The 26,414-nt window shown below is 35.1% G+C and overlaps 1 protein-coding gene across 1 annotated transcript in view; it reads right to left on the bottom strand.

Moving 5' to 3' along the window:
* The window catches only part of SLC5A12 (solute carrier family 5 member 12), a 55,533-nt gene that overhangs the window by 4,666 nt on the left and 24,453 nt on the right, over positions 1 to 26,414 (bottom strand). The window contains exons 7-13 of the mRNA XM_079101853.1: positions 23,051 to 23,180; positions 21,706 to 21,794; positions 19,544 to 19,656; positions 13,743 to 13,810; positions 8,338 to 8,424; positions 6,521 to 6,681; positions 3,091 to 3,194 (exon numbers count right to left, since the gene is read on the bottom strand). Of these exons, the coding sequence (XP_078957979.1) occupies positions 3,091 to 3,194; positions 6,521 to 6,681; positions 8,338 to 8,424; positions 13,743 to 13,810; positions 19,544 to 19,656; positions 21,706 to 21,794; positions 23,051 to 23,180 (752 nt within the window). The remainder of the gene's footprint in view (positions 1 to 3,090; positions 3,195 to 6,520; positions 6,682 to 8,337; positions 8,425 to 13,742; positions 13,811 to 19,543; positions 19,657 to 21,705; positions 21,795 to 23,050; positions 23,181 to 26,414) is intronic.

Below are 26,414 nucleotides of genomic sequence, written 5' to 3'. Positions count from 1 at the left end.
GAAACCAGAAGCCCTCAAATAAACTCTTCCTCCTCTATAATTGTGCTGGTTGGGTCATTTAGTCACAGCAGTGAAAAAGCTGACTAAAACACAAACAATTCCAGGGTTTCAAGAAGAAGATGTTTGTCTCTGAACAGACCACTAAAGTATGAAACACTCCAACAAATAATATAGATTTGAGGTTTGCTAAAAAATAAAGGAGTCTCTGTTTCATACAGATTTAGGATCTGTTTCCATGTAGAAAAAAATGAGTTTGAAAGATTATATAGTAAAGCAAAGTAGAAGGCTATAGTTCTCTATCAGTAGGAAGTTAAAAATGAAAATGAAACTTAAATATGGGTTTATGGCTTTAATCATGAGCAAGACCTTGGGGACTGAACATATTTGAACTTAGACTACAGGACTATGGACATATGTGTATGAAAGGAGAAGGTCAAAGGGAATGAGACCATTTTCTGTAGACAAATGAGTTTTTCTTAGGAAAGAAGTTTCCAGAAAAAGGGGAAATGTCATGACTTGTATTGCAATTTTGATTAAATTTGGAGAAGGTCTGCCTTCCTCTGAACAGAACCAACCATATACAAAGGTGATGAGTGTGACCTAGAATCCATTCCTTGTTTATCTCCTCTGCTGCCCACCGTGTGCAGAGTACAAGCCCTTAACTCTATAGAATCCCTGATTTCAAGACATACGCTATACTGGAAGTCAGAAATGCCAGGTCAGGAATGAAAAGGAGTTCATGGGAGAATATAAAATGTCAGAAACTTTGGAAAAAAGACACTGTCCACAAAGTTTCAATAGAAAGAGAAAGGTGTGTGTATATAAGTATATGAGAAAGAGAAAAGAGAGGGGGAAAGGGAGAGAAGAGAGTGAGAGACTAAAGGAAGGTTGGTCACATAAAATAATCAGGAATCAGAATGGCATAGGATTTCTCAGAAGCAAACTGCAAGAAGACAAATGAGCTACATCATATCATCAATATAGAGCTACACAATTCCTATTGATTTAGAAAGTAGTACAGTAACCTTGTCTGAAAAGATCAATGATCCAAGGCAAGAATCAACAAAATTTTTCTGTCAAGGACTGAAGAGTAAATATTTAAGATTTTGCTGGCCAGAGAGTCTATGTTGCAATGACCTAACTCTATCTTAGCAGAGTAAAATCAGATAATAGTAAAATGGTGGGCATGCTGTGTTTTTAAAGCTTTCTTTACAAAAACAGGTGGTAAGTCAGATTTAGCCTTAGTTTTAAACTTGATGTAAGAGATAAAAATAATGGACTGATTAAAGGTTTTATATCTGAGACTTGCAGCCACATGGCAGGTGAGATAAAAAATTGATAAGATTCAGATGAGTACAAAGAGCTGTACACTGAAAAGCAGAGTGGCATAAAGCTGTGCATAATGCTCTACTGATAATGGGATATTCTGGCCACTTAACCAACTAACGATGATCTTTGCCCTTGACTTAGGAAGTGGTATTTTCATTTCACATGACTGTAAAAAATAATGGAAAAAGACACTTTCAGCTGCCCAGTATAATTTTGCTAGTCATAAGACTTTAAAGTATATCTGGGCCCAACATCGTCTTCCAGTAGCCAATCAGATAATGATTAATGATATAGAAAGCCCTGAGGTGCTAATCAACAGACATAATTACATGTGTCAGCAAGCATGAGTGATGTGAATAACATGCCTTTGAGGTACTAGATAATCTGAGAAAAGTAGAGTTGAAACCATCCCTATTAAGACCAAGCAAGACTAAGTTTGAATATGACACAGGAGAACAGATCCACAAAGGCCCTGCCTTGTCTACTAACCTTATCCTACAAAATTTAAACAGTTTTAGTGTTTTTTTAAAAGAACATTCAGTGGGCATGACAGAAGTTTTTTGAAAACCCCTTAGTGACCAGATGTGAGGGTATCAAATGAGCACCAGAACCTCATTTGAAAAGATAGGCACCAGGAAGTAAGAACACATGACCACCAAGATCAATATTTTTTCAAATGTTTCATGGCATGAGACACTATTAGAGTGCTGCCTCTTGGTCTTAAGGTTATTTCCTTAAGATTCCAGACATTTAGAAATAAAAGATGGGATTGCATCAGGATGGCTGATCATGTTCAAGATGGAAAAAAAAAAAAAATTTTTTTTTTCAATCTAAATGTAACACAAATGTTGCTGCATCAACACAAGAACATGTCAATTCTTATGTGCATCTGGGAAACACATAGATTAGCAAGTCACAGGGTTTGAGCACACATTTCCTGCTTTACAATTAGGCAGTTGAAATTTTTGCTGTCCTATCAAGTGGCCAGTGACCACCTGACCAACACAGCTAGGTGTATCCTACTGGCAGCACAGAAGCTACCACCGTAAGTCAGGGTACTAAGGCAACATTTAAAGAAAATAAAATTGCATCTGACATCATTTTTTATAAAGAAAGGCATCTGGAGAATTATTACATGAAAGACTGGAGCCACAATATATATGCTCTGTTCTTTATCATAACCAAGATATCCTTAGATTTAAATGAATAGTTAATGGTACTTATACTCAGAATGATAAGGCATTGGAGCTTGTGTGTAGTATTCAGTCCACAATCAGCAGGAAAGCTACTGTTGACATTTTGTGTTGAGTAGGAATATTGAGTGCTGATTGCTTATGAATATATAATAGTAGCATAAAAGGAGACTATTTTAATAATTTATTTAGTTAAAATGTACAGGGCAGTGGAACAAGAGTATGGGCCCATTTCACCACCCCCAAGCACCATTGCTAATCCATTACCTCATGAACTTTGGCATTAAAATGATATTGAATCATCAGAGAGACTATGGTTCAAAGTACAGTGGTAAATACTAGAACCAAAGATGGCTTACAGTAAAGCTGCTCACTGACCCTAGAAGAGCAGCTTCCAAAGGCAACAGTAGACTCTGCCCTTCTTTTCTAGCAAATTAGCCAAGTTTGATTTCATGAGATAGTAACGTAGTGATGGGAAAAACTACCAGTAAGACAGCTACATAGTACACAAATGCAGGAAGGAGCTTGATCTTCTTTAGTCCCAAAGAAAAGAGTCCAAGTAACCAACCTGTTATGAAGCTGATGATTACTCCAGCAGCAATGCATCCTAGGCAGCCCACAGCACTGAAGTAAAGGTAGGAGAGCGAGTACCAGGAATCAGCAATGTCAGGCCTGTGGCGAAAAACAGTACAGTATGTGTCACCAGTTTCATTCGTTCTGAAGTGAATGACTTAGTGGAATGTATAGGCTCATTTTAGGGCCTAGCATTGCTTAAAACCCCAGAACTTAACATTTTGCCATTTGGTTATTTTTTTAAAGATGAGTTAATGATACACAACCTGTGCTTCATATTCCACCAGATCCAAATCATCCTTAAAGTGCAAATATTGTAATGTGTAGACTGAATTATAAGTATTTCATTGAGGACTGTGGCTTCCATTCCTTTTGTATTATTTATTTTTCAGATGTGTGTTAAGCTCAGATTTAATGCCTGGAATGGAGTCACGCCATTAATGGTCTCCATATATGAACTAACAATCACAAAATTGACTTAGAAATGCATGGTGGAACAAGAACAAAGGATTGTGGGAGCTTTTGGAAAGAGGACCAACCTAAACTGATGTGCGGGACTATACTTCAGTTTACTTTTAAAGAGTGTTTACTAATCAGAAAAGAAGAGTAGTCAAGGACAGGATTTGTATTCTAAAAAAAGAAGGATAATAAACACAGGCCAGAGGAAAGAAATAGCATGGTGGAGTGCTAAATATAAAAAGTTTGATATTATTCAACCATAAAATTTATGGAAAGGAAGGACTCTAACTGAATCTCAGAAGAAAGACAGAAGCATTATAAAGGAGTGTCCATATGCTATATAGCAAAGACCACCTTCTTAATGTTCCATACTGAGCTCTACTACTTCACCATCCAGGAAAGCACAGAGCAGTTCTCCACTTACTACATAGTATTACAAGCTAACATACTAGATTATGAGAGTTCACTGCATGTCTTTTGCAGAAAAGTGAGGCAGAGATGAATATTCAACTCCTGGCAAGTTTGAATTGGTAGTGATGAAAATGGAGTCCAGGTGCAGGTTTCCCATGGAAGCAATTAGGGTCTATTTCCTTTCTCAGTGAAGTAATAGATTTGTTACAATGCCACCTTATCCTATGAAGCAATGATCCAAAGACAGCTTAATTTTACTTCTCAGGAAAAACTATGCATTTACAATTGGTCGGTGTTGGAAAATGCAACACATAGCCAGTTGCTTACATTCACTCAGAACAAGCAGCCTCATGAATACCACTGCTTTAAAAAAAAATTTAAAATAAATATCAGAAGAAGACCCACCTCCATTTCAGAAGATACCCTCTTACTTAATATCATGTGGGAAGATAAATGGAACTATGCTAGAAATTTTCTTTTCTATACCTGCTACACCTAAGGACGTCTTCCCTTGGATTCAGAGTCATCATTGCAGGATGGCATCCCAGGTAATGAGAAGTCCTTGCTGCTTACAAAAATAGGCTCTAAGGTGAGGATAAATATGAACCCTGATTTCAGTGTTAAAAGAGTGGAATAAATTTATTTGTTGTTTCCTCCCTGCTGTTTTCCCTTATAAAAAGAATGAGATATATGATATGACCTCAAGGAGTTTATTATGTAATAGAAACATAGAACAACAACAACAAAAATAGGTAGAGAAGAAGGAGGAGAGAAGAGAAAGCAGTACAAGAAGAAACAGTAATAAGGTATGACTAGTAGCACAGGGAGGATCCAGACAATACCTTGAATGCTTTGGGACGTTGTTTTAAGCATGGGCTTCAAGATGTCAGGGTTGCAGAAAAATTTTAAGAATGGAAGGATAATTTGTTTAGGCAAGGTCTTCTCAAATTTTGAGATTTTTTGAAATCTGCATCTCTCTCTCTCTCTCTCTCTCTATATATATATATACATATATATACATACACATATATAATACTTATATTTATTTTATATATTACATGTTTATGGGAACATGGGAATGTTTAATCTGGATCTTGAAAGAGGAGTGAATTCTAAGTAGAAATAAATGTTAAAAGGCATTTCTTTAAAATGAATACCTTGATTAAAGACTTAAAAAGTAGGAAAGAGTGGGATCTAGAGTAGAAGAAGGAGAAGGGTGGGAAATAACAGGACCCACAGGAAACATCTGCATTCTGAAAGGCATTTCGTTCCAGAATAACAAGTTTGTCCTTTTTTCTATGTAGGCGCATAGAATATTCAAGTGATCCCAGTCTGGCAATCATGCACTCAGAAAAGTGCTTCAGGAAAATACATCTAGTGAACATTTTGGATAGAGTGGATTAGAAGAGAAGATAGAGAAATGTGGGCAACCATTAGGACAAATAGAATAATTTCACTATCCTGAATTTTTTTAAATGCTAAAAGTAGCCTCAAGACTGACAAGGGCACTGGAAAGGAAAAGCCATGCCAGGCTTAGAGAGATAACCGTAAATGTAATTTGCAAAATTATCTGACAATTTTTAGAATGCTGAGTCCAGGGAAAATGAGTCATAAAGGTAAGTATTGGTGAGAATCAGAAAAGAGCCATTCAAATCTGAGGACCACAAAGTCTATATTCCTAGACTTGCCCATATATTCAGTTAGAATATGAGAATGCACATTAATATAGTAAGATACAGTGGTATACTAATGTGCTTGTTTGTGTGTGTATATATATATTTATATATATATGAATACATACATGACTATATGTACACTAATATATATGTACACACACACACATATATATATATAAATGTACATATATTTTCTCTTTTTATCCTCTCAAAAACCCAGTAAAAACATGTTAATAGCCTCATTTTAAATCAAGGGCTTCCAGAAAGCCAAAAGTGATCAGTTCCTCATTTGTGCAATGATACAAAGTAGATAAATAGTAAAACCAAAATCCAAATCCAGGTATTTCTTATTTGAGAACTGGTGATATTTTCCCTACATCATACTGTCTCCTGTATTTTGGTATTTTTGATCTCTTAACCTATCCAGAAATAGAAATGAAAATCTTTTGTTAGCCCCTATGTGTTCACATAGCTTCATTTAGAAGATATAGATTTCCAACAGTGTCCCAACCCAGAATTTCCATAATCATTTTCCTCATTGTTCTCAAATCTCTTCTACTCAGAATCTTTATTCTTTTAAGGACACTAAGGTCCTCAGACCCACCTATCTATTTTTCAAACTTCTATGTTTTTTCTGTTTTGCGCTCATATCTTTAATTTATTCCTCTTCCTGATTCGCTCTTGTACACATGAGTACAGAGAAACAGGTGTCTGAAGAAAGCAGCAGCCCTACATAATGCTCTCCATTGTTGGGCACTGAAATTCTCTTTAGAGAGCAAGATATATTTCCTCAGCCTTAACCCTGAGGAATGGACTTATCTCTAACCTGGCATCCTGATCTCTGAGACATAGTGTCTGCCATATTTAAAGCCAACATACCTGCTGGATAGCTTTGGTGGTGCTGCTGTGGTCACATTTGGACACTGCTCTGTTGATAGCGGCAAAGGCCATGTCTTAGAGTCTGGTGCAGGGTAAACAAAGGCCCCAATGGCTACCCAAAATGACAAAGTGATTCCAATAACGAGGCCTCCTAGTGCACCCTTGATGAAGAAAAGAAAGTTAATGAGAAATTGGACAACACTGTCTATTGAAAGAATCATGAGATGAGGAGTACTGTGCCAAAGAGATTCTGGTACCTCAAATCTTAGTCACACAGGCTGAAACACAGCCCAAATTACCTTCAGGTCAACTCTCCCAATACAGTTTAATTTAAGAATAACTTGTTCCTTAAATGAAGACACAGGAGAATTTCATAGAGATCATTATATTTAGATTTCTAACAAAAGTTATTTCTCTCCCTTTTGTTTTTTCCTCCTCATTCAAAAAGATATAAAACCTTAATTCCTTGCCAAAAATAAGTTTCAGAGGTTAAGGAAAACTTCACACAATGGATACAATGCAGTCATTTTTTCATCAATAGCTATTGTACAAAAATTTTTACTCATGTCTGTCATCCCAAGTGAGTTCACTGACTCCCAAGATTTGGACATTTTTGTTTGAGTCTAAGTACTAGCAAGTAAGTGTATTTAATAGTACTACCAATGACAAGGCATAAGGTGACACAGATTTAAATATTTGCTAATCTCTGTCTATACTAAGGTGGTTTCCCTGACTAAATAAAAGGACCATAATTTACTAACATAGATAACAAGTTAAATACACAATGCATTAAGATCTTGTACAGCTACTGCAGAGATTTTTGTGGCTAGGCAATAGTTTTCCCTCACATTATCTCTCAAGAACATAAATATCCTTGTAAACACCAATATCATAAAAGTTACCAATATAGAGTTTTCCTAATAACACTGCTGGCAAAATGTGCAAATGCCTTCATATTTACTATCCATCTATTCACTTTCTTTACCCAACCCCACATAATTTCTCTAAAAAGAGTTCAAAAAGGGCCATATAGCCATAGATTCCAAATCAGCTGACTTGGTATTTATGGAATACCTTAGGGCATGCACATAAATAAACATAGAATCAGGTTACCTGGAGTTTGAAAACTTTCTAAAAATAAATGCATATGTGTAAGTATATGAATGACAAAAAGTGAATGGCAATTTTCTAGATTGATAAAATCATCATATTTCAAATATTTTTATAATGTTATATTACTTTTCCAAACAAATGTTAATTTTCATTAAGACTGCACAGTCATTGGAGCAACATTTTCTTGAAGTCATACTCCTAACTTACCCATACAGCCAAATGAAAATGACTCAGTTATCATAATATCCCAGGTTTGTCCCATCTCTTTCACATAGATTAGTTAATCAAGTAAATAAAACTAGTTATAATTTTAGATGACTATAGACCAAATGAAACTACATGTAGTTTTACTTAAATTTAATTCTCAAAATTCTATTTTAATGAAACTATTTTAAATACAGTGTCTTTTTTAAAGTTCATTTTGTGGTCCCTTAATTGAGAGAAGTCTTAATCTAAACCTTAAAGAGTTAGCTTTGATGTCATGACATATAGTATTTAGTTCATGATCACCTCTTTCCTTTGCTTTTTATATCTGAAGGGCTTTACTGAAATCAGATATAGGAGGATTTGGATTCTGTTTGATTCTTAGTGTGAATTCTTTTCCTAGTGAAGATGACTAGATTTTCCAAGCAGGGGTTAGAGGAAAGAGAGGTGAGGGAATATATCTAGGGCCTTATCCAAGAAGAGGGATGTAGGATGCTTACCTTCCAGTTCACAAAAGGGAACACGAGTCCCAGCATGAATAAACCCAACATTGGTCCTCCACACATGCCATGGATGCTGAGGGAAGCCTGTGGGACAAAGCAGACCAGATGAGCCCTACAACTCCACTCCGTCTGTGGCTTACTGGCACCATCTTTCTCTGGACCTGATATGATTAGATTCAAGTCCTGACTATGCCATTTATTAATTATGTGATTTCCTTAGGTCAAATCTGGATCCAGCATTGTGTTATGAGAGAGAGAGAGAGAGAGAGAGGGAGAGAGAGAGAGAGAGAGAGAAGGAAAATTACATACACATGCACACACACACACACACACACACACACACACACATGCTTGAATATATATGTGAGTATATGTGCACATGTGTGTTTGTAAAGTAAAAATACAGGTACTTGGATTTGGTTAAGGAAGTTTTCACTGAAGTTGGAATTCATACATTTTTAATATTTTATCCTATCAAAAGTTATTTGTCTTTGTTTTTTTATTATTTTGGCTACAGATATATTTTAGTGCTTGCCTAACATACACAAGAGCCTTGGTTCAGTTACCAGCATCCTAAAAAATTTTGTTTTTTAAAAATAACATACTTCCTTATTTCATGTTCATGTATGAATATGTAACAATAAACCCCATCATTATGTAAAACTTTAATGCACCAATAAAAATGTGGAAAAATAAAAATAATGTACTAAATAAATATAACTACAACTTAGGTTTTACATCTTAGTTGATCAACGGTTTTATTTAGTTAGAACAATTCTTTCTTTCTTTTAATTTTCTGGTCTGTTACCCAACTACTGCCATCCCACCCATTACACCTCTAGGATATTGAAGCATAAAGTTCAGACATGTGGTGAGGCCATCAGACACTTCGTATCCCATTTCTTCTCTCTCCATCACTTTTGGAAATTGAGAGAATTGTGTATCTCCATATCTCTCAACCTCTAAGTTGTAGACTTCAGTGAATTGGCCAGGTATTTCCCTTAAACTAATTTTCTGTAAACATAAAGCTTCATTCCATGGTCTTCCAAGAGTAAGAAAATACATATGCACTGATGTGAATGTGAGTGAGCCTATGCAAATGAAGAAACACATAAATACACACGTGTGCATGCACTCCCACAAACTACCATCAGCGAAGTCCCATCCAGTTTCATCAAGGCACCTACAGACAACAGAGATTAGGATGTTCTAAGATCTTATGTAAATATCCTGTTTGTCAGGGGCCACCTATGTGAAATATGGTAAAGAACTAGTTGGGCACCTAGGACAAAAGACCTCATTTAATCCTCACAGTCCCTCAGCATAGAAGGTAACACTAAATTTTGTAGATGAAAAAAACTGGGGCACCAAATTCCATATTTTCTTTCCTAAAATTAGTCTTAAAAAAGAATATCAAGAGTACAGATCACTATGTCCTATTTCTTTTGTTTAAAGTTAAAGCAGTTCTTTGAAAGAAACTTCCTCTATAGTTAGAATATTTGGATTGTAATTATTGCTCTGCAACACATCACTAGGATTTGTTGAAGTTTCTGTTATTAGCTCACATTCATTCGACTTCAGTTTTCTTCTTTATTTATAAAAATATTCAGGGGCAAGAGACCTTCCAGACCCCTTCAATTTTCATGTAAGTTCTTTGTCTTTGTCCAAAAAGGTGAACTGCAATGCATTGTTAGTATTGCTTGCCCAGGTTACTTTTTAACAAAGTCAGTAACTCAGATATGTCTCCAACATGATGAAGACATGTAAGATGAAAGGCTTCCTTTTTCCCATTATTTTCAATTGAATATTCTTGATGTTTCCTCTGTTGATCAATAGCACTAATTCATAGTTGCTGTGGTTGCTAAATTTGGAAGCTAATTTACTGGCTATTATATAGAAGATCAATGAAACAATAAATATATTTCTCTTTCCTCATAAAATAAAAATCAACCAGCTCTTACAAAGTCACTACTTGGGGGAAAGAAAATCCTAGAGTTTCTGGATTTAAATGTTTGTGTGTATGTGTGTGTGTCTGTTGAAATATACTATACATATGTATTTCTGTGTTGGACAAAGCAAACTACTTTAAACTTTTCTTTTTGTTATTAAACATGTTTAAATGGAGGAAGATTTAAATATCATCAAACTCAGCTTTCTCCTCGATGCCTAAATCCAATCTGAGCTACTCCTACAAGTTAACAGCAATGACCAAGGGAATGTGTTTTGTGGTCAGGGTTGACTAAGGAACTTATGCACATTATTAAACTTTGCTATGCCTTAGATTCCTCATGTGTCAAGGGCAGATCATAGTACCTGCATACTACAGCTTTATTTTTTCCTATTCTTTTCTTGTTTTAAAGAGATATCAAGGTAGAATCCAAGATAAAGTTTAGAATAATTTCCTAGTACCAGGGATCAAAAGATAAGGGGCCCAGGATGTGAGTGCATGTCCTTTGTTGTAACATTTTGAAATCTAGAAAGTACTTTCAAGTGAGATTAAAAATGTGTCTTGAACTCACTACAGCCCTTACCTGACAGTGCTTAGGACAGCTGCATGTTGGGTAGAATGACCTTTCACAAAGGAAGCACTGCAATTTCCTAGTGAAAGGGAGATTTTATTGCCATTACCTGATAATAATCTCTCCCCCACTCTATTACGGTTCTGTGGTCAAACTTGTTTTCAAGTGAAACAAGTTTCCTTACTGTTGGATTTCCCAGAGTTTTCAGTGTACTAATGTGTACTGTGGATCTGAGAGGACAATGCAGTATGCAACATGTTCCTGAGTCTTTGAATATAGAAATTTTCTTTCTTGGAACATGTCACACATTTCACAGGATGATGTTCTTCAGCACACCCTCTGTAAAATCCCGAACTAAATCTACACCAGCAGTACTGAACAAGCAAACCAAAACCCTGAAGTGAACCAAATCAAAAATGACAGCAAGATACTGAACTGGCCTGCCTTTGTCTAAGGAGCTCAAAGCTGTCTCTCATCCTTGCACCACCTACAAGAACATGTCATATTTATGTGGTGGTTTTGTGAACATGAAATTAAACCCGGTTCTATCTTTCACACCTGTGAGATTTGGGTTTTCCATATGGGACATCAGAATATGAACAATATTTCATTAAGTCAAATATAGCAAAGTCATTTAGAAAATTAAATAGGTCAATTTCATATACTTGTTGACCATTTGTATTTCTTCTTTTGAGCAGTGACTGATGTAACTTTCCTGAGTACGTATATGAATACATCAGTATGAATCTCAACATCATTTATATTCACAAGACACTAAGTTAAAAAAATAAGTAAATAGCAGAAAGATCTCTAGAGCAGAGGAAAGGGAACAGGGGAGGGAGGAGGAGAGGGAAGGGGGAAATACTGGGGACTGAACTAGAACAAATTATATTCCATGCTTTCATAAGTATGTCAAAATGAATCCTGTTGTCATGTATAACTAAAAAGAACCAATGAAAACATGAGAAAATTTCAATTGTTTTTCTATATCCAACAAAATCAGATGTGTTCAGAGAAATGAATGGACCATCTTAGAGACAAATACCTCTCAAGGAAGCAGAAGATCAGAGTTTTCATTTCCTGCCTGCCAGCATCTTGTACACTGCATGAACTGTGTGGTACACAGTTCAATCAACCAGGAAAGTGGGCTCAGCACTCATCTAAAGTAGGACAAGCAGGTGAGTGCAGCCTTCAACACACACCCTACTCTTCAGTATCTGTAGGAGCCCTGGCCTTCTCTGGAGACCCTCATTCCTCAATGCAAATATTTTTGAGAGAAAACAATTTAGCAATTCAAATTATCATCAAATTAGGCAAGCTGACACTTATTAAGGAATAAGTAATAAATGTTATAAAAAGAAGAAAACAATAGGACTTCAGGCTTCACAGGCAACTTAGAAATAGAGGTTGTGTGAATTGTGAAAATAAACCTTAAAAAATGCACATGAGGTCACTAAAGACAAACTTCACTTAGTTGCCAATTTCTCTTTGTGGACAGGGAGATACCAGTGTGCTTCAAGCTGTATAAAGAGATTATAATCAAGCATCTGTGAAAAAATGGTAAATTCACAGCTTATCAGATAGGACACTGAATTTGGGTTCCACAAATTATCTTATGTAAACAAGTAAATTTAAGTCACTTAAGTATATCAGATTTATTCCCTGAATATTAAAATGGAAATAATTGAAGCTATGTAAGTAGTCTTTTGAATAAGTACGATGAACTGATTTGTAAATTAGAAGGCATTTTATAAATATGAATTCTATGAATAACTATTAATATCCACTCAATCTTACCATTGTTCACTATCAGGTGGTTACTATTCATTCACTGTTATTCGTTCTTCATTTAAGCAACATTTATCAAAAATCTGTGTCATAGATATATGCAGTGGTGCACACCTGTAATTCTAGTGACTCAGGAGACTGAGACAGGAGGATTGCAAGTTCAAAGCCAGCTTCAGAAATGTAGCAAGTCCCTAAACAACTTGGAGACCCCCTCAAAATGAAAAGTTTTTAAAAAAGGCTGGGGATGTAGCTAAAGTCCCCTGGGTTCAATCAATCCCCTGTACAAAAAGAAAAAAAGAAAATAAAAACACAAGTCATGCCAAGAAAATTTAAAGGATGATCAGATTACACAAAGACACAAGAAAATTGACCAAGAGAATTGAATTAGAATCTGAATTTTTGCTTATTTTATGCTGCTTTGTGAGCTGGACAATTCAGGGAGTAGGGATGGGTAGGGTTCAGGAGATATGGATCATAAACCTAACTATGATCATAAGCCACTGACTAGGAGATATTCTCACTCTTTTCCATAATCATCTGTGAAATGAAGGTTTTGAAATAGATTATTCTTACATTTTCTTATAATGCTCATTTTTATGGAACTAGAAGTTGAACATATGAGAAGCAAGTTGGTTTGGATAATAAAGCTGGTTGTACCCCAGTTCCCCCACTCTTTAATTATGTGAGTTTAGGACAGTTCTTTGTTTCCTTATCTGGAAAATGAGTACATTAATTACATTACCTCCTAGGGGAGTGATGAACATTAAATCAGGTAATACATTTAAGGCTGTATCTAGTACATAGCAGGTATTACATAAATGTTAGTTGTTGTTTTCCCTATTATGGTTTTTATTGATATAATTCTATAAACTTTTTAAAATTTTATCACAGCGTTGCTTGTCACTATCCATTCCTAATTGTAGTAGTTTGTGCTTTCGAAGATAATTTTGGTTGAAAACTTACATGTATATTTAATTGGGACCTGGTATGTATGAGTGTCAGTAGTTGGAGATTGGGGAATAGGTAAAATATTAGAAAAGAGAGTTGGGTGGATGATGCTATGAAATCAAATGTGTCTTTTCCCTCATTAATTACCTGTACAACACCCCCCAGGAGTGATGCAGCCACAGCCATGGAGGTGCACATGATGCCAAACAAGAGACCTGAAAGAAAGGAAGTTACGCCATCATTTCCTGCCTTCAGTCCCCGACCAGAACTGCCCAATTCCATCCCTAACCCAAGGGATTGCAGTGAGGGCTGTCCACATGTGGACATCACAAGCCCCAGGGGGGAATTCAGGTGGCCCTTCTTCTGAGCACCCGCTTTCTCATGTCAGGTGGAAGAAATTGGAGTCAAGCCTCAAATACTTTCTAGGAATTTAGAAAAAAAAAAAATTGTCCTGCAGAAACAATGTGAAAATGCGGAAACGGTCCCAGCAAATCCAGACTAAATTAATGGAAACTAATATCAGGTAAACCACTCACCAGAGATGATCTGAAAAAAGAAGCAGTAGCCCTCTTTGGATTTTAGATGGTTAAGTAACATGCATCGTACCTCACAGTTTTACTAATCAGGAAAACTTTCCTGCTTTTTCCCTCTGGTGCTATATGCACACCATTCTCAGGGCCCTTTGTTATATTACCTAATGACTTATTTGTCTACACATCAACATGGAGAGCTTCAAAGGACTGTGCTCCTCTGGTGTCACTAAATGAGTCAGTATGTACATTTTAGTCACTTTTTAAGCTGATGTTTTCTTTCAAACTATCTTTTAAAAGATTATTTGTTTACTATATACCTTTTTCAAAAATTTTTATCTTTAAACTATGCTGAATTTCCACAATAGCTTGAAAACTAAATAAGAGAAGGAGAAATAGACAGAGTTGGAGATAGAGACAGAGATATAGAGAAATGTACAGAAAACCACTTTGTTCATTCTGTTTGAATATCCCCTTTTTGTGAAATATTCAGTCCATTTCCCAATGTTACTATAAATTCAATTTCATTGAATTCTGAGCATAGTTTGGACACCTTAATAGATGCCGGTATTAAAAGTCAAAACTTGATCCCTGTTCCCTGAAAGCCTACATTCTAAGAATGAACTATAAATAAATAAATACTTAATTTATCCTACAATTTACTCCAAATTAATTTATTCAGAGTAATGCCTGGTACTCCAAAAGTACTATGTGTTTTCCATTATTATTATTTTATTTCAGATTTGGTGTTTACTAATTTATCAGGTATTCATTATGAGACTCTCACTCTTGAAATGAAGTCAGCTAACAACTTTTGATGTTATGTCCTCCAACTTCCCAATAAGACAAAGAAAAATAAGGAAATTCACAATAACAACACAAACCAAGTTTGATAAATAAGCACTTGTCAAAATTCTAAAATGGCCCCACTGTCTTTAAACTTGATGGATTAGACTGCAGAAAATGATGTTTGTGCTGACTCTGTATTGCTTTAAGAAAAAGGAGAGCTACATCCGCCTGAAGAAAAGAGCAAAAGATATTTTCTCTCCCTCCTACTGACTACCCTTCACCTGGACCAACAGCCATGGGTTCAAATGAATTTTTAGGCATCTATCCCTCAAATTCAGGGGTTCTACTTTTCTGTGGTGATAGGGAGTCCATTCAGCTTCCCTTCCCATCAAATCTTTTCACTACCACCAACTGCAATCAATAGCAACCTGCACAAGCACGAAGTTTAAGGGAAAATTGTGGGAGTTCCATGGATACCTGAGAGCATGCCACCACCCAAAGCAGTGAAGGTGGGAGGGAGAACAGTTGCATTAAGTGCTGTGGATTTTCCCAATGCTGCTAGTCAACAGCTCAAATGACTGGACAACAGAGCACAGGCAAATAAGAAACCTCCACCTCAACCCAATATAGCCTTGGATATCTGCTAGAAATTGAGACTTGAACTTGGAACAATGCCCATGAATTTGCTATTGTTCTAACTCAATGAGTTAAAATCAAGATATTTAACTTTCCAGTTAGCAATTCATGGTCAGTATCCATCTCTGTTTTTTCAAACATAAGTAAAAAGTAAAGAGAAATATGGAATCCATGATAAATCAAGGCCAAAGAAGAGAATGAATATATTAATCCAAAAGCTCAAATAAAGAGTACAATTTCTGGAAATAATCCTCTTGAGGAAACAGAAACAAGAAAGCCTCTAAAAACTGGCACTCTCAATATGATGCAAGAACACAGAGTTTCAGTGAAGCAAAGATGTGGCAGTCAGGAGAAAACAAATGAGATTTAAAGATGGGGTGCAACACCAATAAGTTTAGATGAAGGTGGATACAGGTGTGATAAAGCAGGACTATAAGAAAAATAAAAACCATGATATTTGACCAAGAAATTCTACTTCCACCTATTTATCAAAAAGCAATGAAAACTGTTCACAAAAGGATTTATACAAGATTATTCACAATAACCTCAAACTGAAATAGCCTACATCAATCAATACACATAGGTCCTCTGGATCTGTGGTGTCACATTGGCAGATTCAACCAACTCTGACTGAAAATGTTTAAAAAAATGTGTCTGTACTGAACACATACAGACTTTTATTATTGTCATTATTCCCTAAAAAGTATAACAGCTATTTATATCAGTATTTACATTGTATTAGGTAATATAAGTAATCTAAAGATAATTTAAAGAATATGAGAAGATGTAAATAGATTATATGTGAATATAACACCATTTTAAATGAGGAAATTGAGTACCCTCAGATTTTGATATCCATGGAATGTCCTGGAGGCAATCCCTGTTATATTACCACATAATATATTCAACAATTAAAAGGAATCAATTACTGATACACAAAACAACATGTGTAATATAAATCTCAAAAACATAATGCCATGAAAGAAGTCTTACAGAGAAATAACATGTACCATGTGATTTCAGACATTCTAGAAGATGCAACATTAATCTTTAATAAAGAAAAATCACATTAATAGTTTCCTCTAGAAAAAAGCAGAAGTACAGAGTGACTAGAAATCTGGGCATGGGAGAACTTTCCACAGTGATGGTAATGATTTATATATTGATAAGAAGTTGGGTTATGTAGGTATACGGATTTCTCAACATTCAGAAAATCTATACTTAATTTGTCCATTTCATTATAGATGAATTTCATTACAGTATAAAATCTTGAAATAAGTGCTGAATTCTAGTTAACAATACACATGCTAAAATAATGATGGAAAATGTGTTGATATCTATAATTTACTTTTAAAAATATAAAAATATGATGAATTAATGGATGGACAGAGAGCTCAATGGAAGGTAAAAAAGCAAGTTTAAGATAATGCTAATGGGGGATTTAAGTGATATCATTCATATGTGTACATATTGAATATGTGCCCTGAAAGGTTTTTCAACTTGGCTGTATAATTTTGTTTTTATAATAAATGGTAAAGAACGAAACAATAGAATTAAAATCTCATCATTGTTATTAGATTTAGGTTTTGGAAAATTCAAAGCAACATTGAGAAAAACTTGATTTTCTAAGGGACAAGTTAGGGAAAACATTTAAAAAGTGGAGTAGATAGCAAAGAAGTAACCTAAATTTAAAAAAAAATTAAATGATGGCATCATAGCTAGTCTTGGTGGCATGCACTTATAATCCCGGCTACTGATGGAGAATGAGGCAGGAGGCCCTCGAGCCCAAGTCTGACCTGGATAACATACTAGGATCCTACCTCACTAGAAAAAAATTGATATGAAATTAATATTTGTAAGTAATAACCATACTTGCTATTAACAAATTTAAATTTTGGGAATCAGCAGGAGTTGGATAGGTGAACACATAAGTACTTTCAAAACAAAACAACAAAAAAACTATCACTTTTCTACATTGACAATGAATGGGTTTTGGAGATGTTATGGTAAAAGCACATTCATAATATCAAGGAAAGGAAAAGAAGGAGGCGGAAGAAGAGGAAGAGTAGGAGGAGGAGGAGAGAAAGAGGCAGAGTTGAAGGAGAAAACATGAGTATAATCAATATGTAAGTAAGAAAATTGAAAAAAAATGCTATTGCTCCAAGTAAAGCTTAACTCCCCACTACTGCATTTTTGTGTCTGATTCAATGCCCTGGAATGGGGGTGGGTAGTTACAGCTACAGTTCAAGCAATAAATAATTTTGAAGTCAATCTAAAGAAATAAATAGACAAGAATGGCCAAAACAATTTTTATATAAAAAGTAACAACAGAAAAAATTTTAGTTTTTAAACTGAAAGTTGTAACATTTTTCTACCAGATGTTTGATAAAAGACTACAAAGCTATAAATGAAATAAGATATCATTTGTCCTACAATTGAGAAACAATTTAAGAAAATTAAGTATGTAATATAAGACAAGTTTATAGGTGAAAGAACTTCATATTATGCATTACTATTAATAAAAATATAAAATCCAATGGGAATACTGAATAAACAATGCTGAAAACATGACTGTATAAGTAATAAGAAACAACTGAAATCCTCATCTTAAAGCATAAACAATTTAGATATATTGAATATTAAATGTGAAACAGAAACATATTTGCAATCTAGAAAAAATATGTGAATGAATTTTGAATGGAAGAAATTTGTAAGTATGAGGAAATAATGAAATAAAAGAAATGATCCATATATTTGATCAAATATACAATTAGAATTTCTGTATGTCAATAATATGTTTAAAAATGCTGAGACATTCTGCAATACAGGCATTATCTCTGTTATATATAAATAAACTTTATAAACAATAAAATTCCTAATAGCCCACCAACAAATAAACAGGAAGTATAAAGTATTTTTTGTAAAGTTATTTTACAAAAAAATAAATGATTACTTATCATCTGGGAATACCTAAAGTATTATAAATCAAAAACTTTATATTAAAGCAAAAATGTGATGTTACATGCCCATTAATTTGAGCATTTTTTAAAAATACAAATATCAAGCACAGAGAAATATGTCACCATGCACTACTGTTATACCACTCATTGATTTGACCCTATTGGAACTGTCTTAATATGTATCAGGAAATATCAGCCAATTTGTATTATTTAACTTGGTAATTTTCTTCTTGAAATTTGTACAAAGGGAAAAAATAAAGATGCAGTCAAAGATTTATGTGTGTGTGTTTATCCAGTGTGATAAAAAATGAAAAAGTAACAATAATATAAAATTTAAAAAGCCATTTGATAGAATATTATAAAATCATTCAACTATCCTATTTTCTAAGAATACATGGCACAAGAAAAGACTTACTGTAGTTTGCTAGAGAAAATCAACCAGGAACAAAATTGATTAGATAAAATTTGATTTCTGAATACATACATTTTATCAAATTACCTACATTTTCTATAATGAATAAATGAAGTATATAATTTTTTATACTTAAAAAGAAGTAAACTGCTTAAAACTACACTATGATAAGTGCTCCAGTGATTATAATCATAATATGCAATCTTATGGTTGAAAAAGGAGCAATTATTCTTTGAGGTAAGATTACTGGAAATTTGCTTTTAAAGGATGATTCTTTAGAAAAGAATTTGGCTGTTTTAGAGTAATTGGTCATATGAGCAGAACATCTTCCTATGTAGAGGACTAATATGATCAATGACAGCATAACCAGGAGATGTTGGTATGCTAAGTCTAGAGCATAAGATATCTGAAAATAAAGTTGATGTAAGGTGAACTAGGTGAATGTTACTTCCTATAATCTTCCTGGCATCTTTGAAAGTGTAAGAATCTATAGAGATCCTTCATAAATCTCAGTGCGCATTTGTGTCTATAAATGTATCCTGAATAGCACATGCAAGATTTTGAGATGCACCACATGTACATTCTATGATATGCAGTAGAAGGTCTACTAGCTGTACCTACATAAGCCTTTACTGATCCAGGTGCTCAGCTTGTCGGAGAGATGGGGAAAACAGCTCTTGACAAAATCCTCAAAGGTCACTGTTGCTAGGGCATTGATGCTGGCAGCCACGGTGCTAAAGGAAGAGAAAAGCAAGAACATAGTCAAAACTAAACAAGGCTAAGTCACCAACCTGCCCTGTCTCCCAGGGCAGGAAGGCAAAGCAGGGCTCTAGGAAAAGATGTAAAAATATGCCCATGATCTGGATCTCCAAGGGAAATACATAGCCTGTTCTCATTCATCAAAATTTCTTCTGTGATAATGCTTTTTAGATAAGTCCACAAACTACATGGAAAAAGTTAGACTTTTATGTTCTGACTCTCATTAATTCCCCTTAACATATAGTAAGTTAGCAGGGAGTAACAGAGGGATTGATTGTGTGTGTGTTTGTGTGTGTGTATGTTTGGGTTGGAGTGGAGCAGGAAGTAGTGACTATCTTAACTCAGGAATCAGCAGTTTGCCACTCATTCATAATTTATGTATTAATGTGTCTGCATATTTATTCTTTGTACTAGGTATACAGTAGTGAACAGGAAAAACATGGATCTTACACTCTTAACTGGGAATGCAGATGCAAACTAACAAGATGCCACGAAAGCATTCTCTACAGAGACCTAAACAGATCATCACAAGATTCCCTTTAGGAAGTGGCAGATAAAGACAGGTATGGAAAGGAGTCTTGCAAAGTAAGGAAAAGATGTTTGGAGGATAAGGTGAAATTATATAGAGATGCCTTAATGAAAAGGCATTTGTTCTTTTTATATTCTAAAGCCACCTGAGGCATGCATGGCTAGCCCAAGAGAAAGACCACAAAGGTGCAACCAGAAAAGTCACAAGGGACACAGAGAGAAACTTCTCAACGCCTTGGGAACCCACTTTCACCATGAAACACTCCAGATACCAGACATAGAACTTTAGGACTTAATTTTTACTGCTAGGTTCTTGGTCTTGCCTTGTGCCATTCCCTTCTATTTTTCTTTTTTCTTCTTTTTTTCTTTCTTTTTTCTTTTTTTTCTCTCTTGGCTTTACATCTTTTTATTTTATTTTTAATTAATTTTTTTATTTTTACAGATTGTGTTTTGATTCATTGTACACAAATGGGGTACATCTTTTCGTTTTTATGGTTGTGCACGGTGTAGATTCCTACCATTCATGTAATCATACTCCTCCTTTTTGGAATGGAAGTGAATACCCTGAACCTCTTCCACTGCTGTGTATTAAATGTCCATAACTTTGATTTCTTCAGGGCTCACAATTGAGTTCACTTTGAGCTTCAGGAGAAACTTTAGACTTGGACTGTTGAGCATGGTTGGAACAGTCAAAACTGTGGATATTTTATGATGAAATAAGCAATTTTACATCATAAGCTAGACATGAACCTTTGGGAACCAGGTACAAAATGCTACAGTGTGAATGATGACTGTCTGCTAAAAGTCCACGTATTAGAGGCTTGGTCCCCAAGGTGGTTCTTCTGGGAGGTGATGGAATCTTTAAGAATTAAGGCCTTTTGGGAGGTTCTTAGGTTATGGAAAAAAGGTCTCTTAAGATGATTATGGGACCCTGGCCCCTTCCTATCCCTCTCTTCTCCGCTTCCAAACTCATGAGGTGAGTGATTTTATTCTGCCATGTTTTGCCGTCTCCTCAAAGCTTCAAACTTATGACTACACTTGATCATAGGCTAGAACCTCAAAACTATGATCCAAGATAAACCTTTTCTCTATGTGATTTAATTTTCTCAGGTATTTCATTATAATAATGGAAAGGTAACTACACAATATCAGACAAGGTTGAAATAAGAAACAAAATGGTGTAGATTAGGGGCAAAGGTAGGCTTACATCCTGCCTGTACAGTTTACTAACTCTCCATGGATGAGTTTTCTACCTTGTTAAACCTGTTTCCTTATCAGTAAACCAATGATAATATGAGTGAAGTTTTAGTCTCAGATGCTGTGTGACAACTATTAAGCAAATACAAATAAAGCATTCAGTATGACAGTGGACACACAGTAAGTGCTCAGCAGATACTGTTGATTATTGCCACCATTACCCTTGTCCCCTTGTCATTTCATCATCATTGTCTTAGTCATTGTCATCGTCACCGTCATAGAGTTGTCAATATACCAACCTCAGAGTTCCACTAAAGGCACAAGCCACAAAAAGTCCTGGAAGTCCTGGCATTGTGTCAAATATCTCCATGACAAAATAAGGCATCAGCTAGGGGGAGAGAAAGAGAAGAGTGAGGGGATTAATGAAATTTTCAGCAATATCTGAAATGTGGGAATGTAGCTGTTACAGTTTGGATGTGAGGTATCCCCCAAAAGCTTACAGGTGAGGCAATACAAGAAGATTCAGAAGAGAAATGGTTGGATTGTGAGAGTCTTAACCCAATCAGTAATTAATCCCCTGATAGGGATTAACTGAGTGGTAACTGAAGTGGTAGGATGCAGCTGGAGGAGGTAGGAATTGGGGGCGTGGCTTTTAGGTATGTATTTGTATCTGGCAAGTAGAGACCTCTCTCTCTGCTTCCTGATCACCATGTAAGCTGCTTCCCTCCACTATACTCTTCCACCATGATGTCCTGCCTCACCTTGTAGTCCCAAGAAATGCAGCCAGTCACTTATGGACTGAGACCTCTGAAACTGTGAGCCCCTAAATAAACCTTTCCTCTTCCACAGTTGTTCTGGTGGGGTCTTTTAGTCTTAGTAGCACAAAAGCTGGCTAAAACAGTAGCTTTTCTGAAAAAGAAGGTAGGAGCTTTATTTTTCTTATATTTTCAATGTATGCCATTTTCTTGTCTATTTACTCTAATTGTTAGCAGTTAAATCTGAAAAATCAAACACTTAAAACATGCCTTCATGGTATCTAGATATTATGGTTCCACCCTGTACCAGGCTTGTAGCAAAACAGCCCCTGTATGACAAGCAGGATGACTGAATATACAGGGGAAGAGAAGGAGAGTTCCTCCAGAGTATATTATCTATAAAATAAATTTTTAAAACACATTTAATGTAGTATATTGGCATGATGTCTAAGCTATGTTGAGAACACATGATCAGCAACATTATGGCAATAAGAGTCATCTTGTTCAACAGACAGAAAAATCCAAATTTATCTTCTTCTCTCCCCAGCTTTAACTGATCTCAAGTCTTTGGACCTTGTCTTCAGGGGCAAAGTGACATTGGCATGTTTTCTTTGTTTTGTTTTGTTTTGCTTTTCCTTTTTTTCAGTGCTCAGATTAAACCAGGACCTAACAAATACTAGGCCCCTTAGATGTGTCCCCTTTTTACATGCTCACTTCCCTCTACTGGAACCGGTGTGTATGACACCACTCAAGAGCAGAGAAGAGAAGCCAAGTCCTTGGGGTTTGAGAAGTGGCCAGAGGACAAGGCAGAATAGACCCCACTTTACTAACCATGGCCAGAACCTCATTCATTCCAGCTGTTCCCCACTAGACCCAAGAAAACCCATACCTGGTCTGGTGCTGAGATAATACCAGAAGTCCAAGGATCGCAGTCTTTGAAGTAGGAGTACATGATCAATCCAGAGAAGACAGCACATGCCAGAATGGTCCAGAGACCCAACAAGTTAAAGTACAAGGCACTAGAAGAGAGCAATGAGTAGACTGGTCACCTTTATGTCATGTCATAGTGTAGAGAGGGCATAACCAGAGACTCTGGATTAAGTTCTGAGGGGTCCTTTAGCCCCCAAGAATCATTATACTTTTGCATTTGTGGGGGTGTCTTACATTTTTAGACTACTTACCAAATGTGAATAAGGTAAGATTTTTAGATGAACAGATGGATTTTCTTTTAAATTGCAAGGGCTCCCCCCGCCCACCTCACCACCTTTTACAAAATCTCAGTATGTGTGGTATGAGGTCTATTTTCTTGGATGAAATTCCACACACCAATCTCATTATATAACTTTAAGTGATTTTTCCCCCCTACTCAATTCAGGAAACTGTCAAAAAACCAACTTACATTTTAACATATTTTCTTCCAAAGGGATAATGAGATCATATAGAAATAGACAAGTATGGAAATATTCTCTTTGGAGATTAATTCAGATGAAAGTTTAAGCTGAATTTTTTAAAAGATATTAGAAAGTATGAAAAGCTTAACAACATCTTAACCGTATTATTTGGAGCTGTTCATCTTATTCTACAACACACAGGGTATGCATAATTTCAGTTGGAAGCTTTTACAGAATCCTGTGGTTACTTTGTATTCATTCAGTCCTTTGAAAGTCAAAATCTTGCTCATATTCTTTTTTAAATGTCTGAATCATTTTTATGAGTTCTTTTCAATTATACAGAATGATGGGTTTCATTGTGTCATACTGGCGTAGGCATATAATGCAATATGATTAATTTTACTACCCAACATGTCCTTTACCCTGGCCTCTTCTTTCTACTGCTCTCCTTATTCTACTCTCTAGGTCTCCCTTCTACTTTCATGATGTCCTTTCTTCCCCTGCTAGCTCCTACATGTGAAAGAAAACATATGGTATTTCACTTTCTGAGTCTAGCTAACTTTGTTTAACATGGTGCTCTATGATTCCATCCGTCTTCCTGCAAACAATATAATTTTCATTCTTCTCTATGGCTGAATACATCTCCATTGCATATATGTACCATATTTTTCTTCCATTCATCTGTTGACAGACACCTAGTTTGAGTGTATAACTTGGCTATTATGAATTGTGTTGTGATAAACATGGGTATGCATGTGTCTCTAAAGTATGCTGACTTTAATTCCTTTGGATAAATACCAAGGAGTGGTATAACTAGATCACAGTGTAGTCCTATATTTAGTTTTCTGAGAAACCTCTGTCCTGGTTGTATAATTTACATCCTCACAGACAATGTTATTATTATTTGTATTCATGAGGATTGCCATTCTGCCTGGAATGAGATGAAATCTTAGTGTAGTTTTAATTTTCATTTCCCTGACAGCTGAAGATGTTGAATATTTTTTTCAGATATTAGTTGGCCATTTGTACTTTTGAGAAGTGTCAGTTCAGTTCATTTTCTCATTTATGGAATAAGTTATTTAACATTTAGGGTTGAGTTTTTCAGATTCTTTGTATATTCTAGAAACCATCCTTTGTCCAAAGAGTAGTAGACAATGATTTTTCTCCCATTCTGTAAGCTATGTCTTCACTTTGTTAAGTGTTTTCTTTGTTGTGCAGAAGCTTTTTAATTTGATGCAATCCCATTTGTCAACTCTCGCTACTATTCTCTTTGCAACTGGAGTCCTATTCAGGACACCTTTGCTGTTGTCTACATGTTGAAGTGTTTCCCATGTATTGCTTCTAACAGTTGAAAAATTTCTGGTCTTATACCTAGGTATTTGATCCATTTTGAATTGACTTTAATACAGGGTGTAGAAAGATCTCACTTCTTTCTTCTACTTTTATATATTGTTTTCCTAGCATCATTTTTAAAAGGTTTTGTCCTTTCCATCATATATTTTTGTCATCTTTATCAATAATCAAATGACTACACCTGTGTGGGATAGTCTCTTTGTCTTTCAGAATAAAAAAATACTGTCATCTATTTTATGGCAGTATCATGCTATCTTTGTTGCTATGGCTCTGTATTATAAATTTAAATCAGGTATTGCAATGCCTCCAGCATTGATCTTTTTTGCTCAAGATTGCTTTTGCTATTCTGGGTCTTTTGTTCTTTCATATATGTTTTAGGATTATGTTCTCCAAGTGAAGAATATCTTTAGTAATTTGATGGGGATTGTATTGAATCTATATATTGGTTTTGGTAATAAGCTCATTTTAACAGTATGAATTCTGCTTTACCATAAATATGAGAGTTGTTTCCTTCTTCTAGGACTTCTACTCCTTTGATTCAGCATTTTGTAATTGTCCTTGTATACATCTTTTACCTCCTTCATTAAATTTATTCCTAGATATTTTACTTCTTTATATAAAAAAGCTATTGTAAATGGAATTATTTTCCTAATTTCTTGGCTGATTCATTATATATACTTACATGAAAGTTATTATTATTATTATTATTTATATATACTTATATAAAAGTTATTGATCTTTGTATGTTGTTTTGTATCCTGTTATTTTGATGAAGTTTATCAGCTCTGTAATTATTCTGGTGGAAAATTTAGGGTCTTCTAAGTATAGGATCATATCATCTGCAAACAGAGATACTTGACTTCATCCATTCCTACTTATATTCCTTTTATGTATTCCTCTTTCCTAATTGTTCTGGCTAAAATTTCAAGTACCATGTTGAATAAGAGTGGTGAGAGTGGACATTCTTGACTTGTTCCTGATTTTAAAGGAAATGCTTTTATTTTCTCCTCCTTAGTATGTTATTGACTTTGGTTTTGACATATGTATCCTTAATGATGTTGAGGTAAGTTCCTTTTATCCCTAGTGTCTTCTTGTTTTTGCTAAGAGGTGGTTTTCAATTTTTTTCAAAGGCCCTTTCTGCTCTTATTGAGATGATCATGTGATATTTGCTTTAAGTGTATTTATGTGAGAAATTACATTTATTGATTTACCTATGTTGAGCCATTCTTGCATCCCTAAAAAAAAAAACAAAAAAAAACAAAAAAAACAAAACAAAAAAAAAAAAACCAACTTGATCATGGTGCATGATCTCTTTAATGAATTATTGAATTCAGTTTCCTAATACCTATTCAGGTTTTTACATTTATATTCATCAAAGATATTGGTCTGTAATTTTCTTTCCTTGAAGTGCCCTTAGCTGGGTATCAGGTTGATACTGTCTTTGTAGGATAAGTTTGGAAGCATTCCCTCCCTTTCTAATTCATGGGGTAATTTGAGGAGTACTGGCAT

The sequence above is a fragment of the Sciurus vulgaris genome (genome assembly GCF_902686455.1).
Source record: "Sciurus vulgaris genome assembly, chromosome: 11".
Lineage (NCBI taxonomy): Eukaryota > Metazoa > Chordata > Mammalia > Rodentia > Sciuridae > Sciurus > Sciurus vulgaris.
Note: the sequence above shows the minus strand (reverse complement) of the source record. Positions and strands in the feature narration are given on the sequence as shown.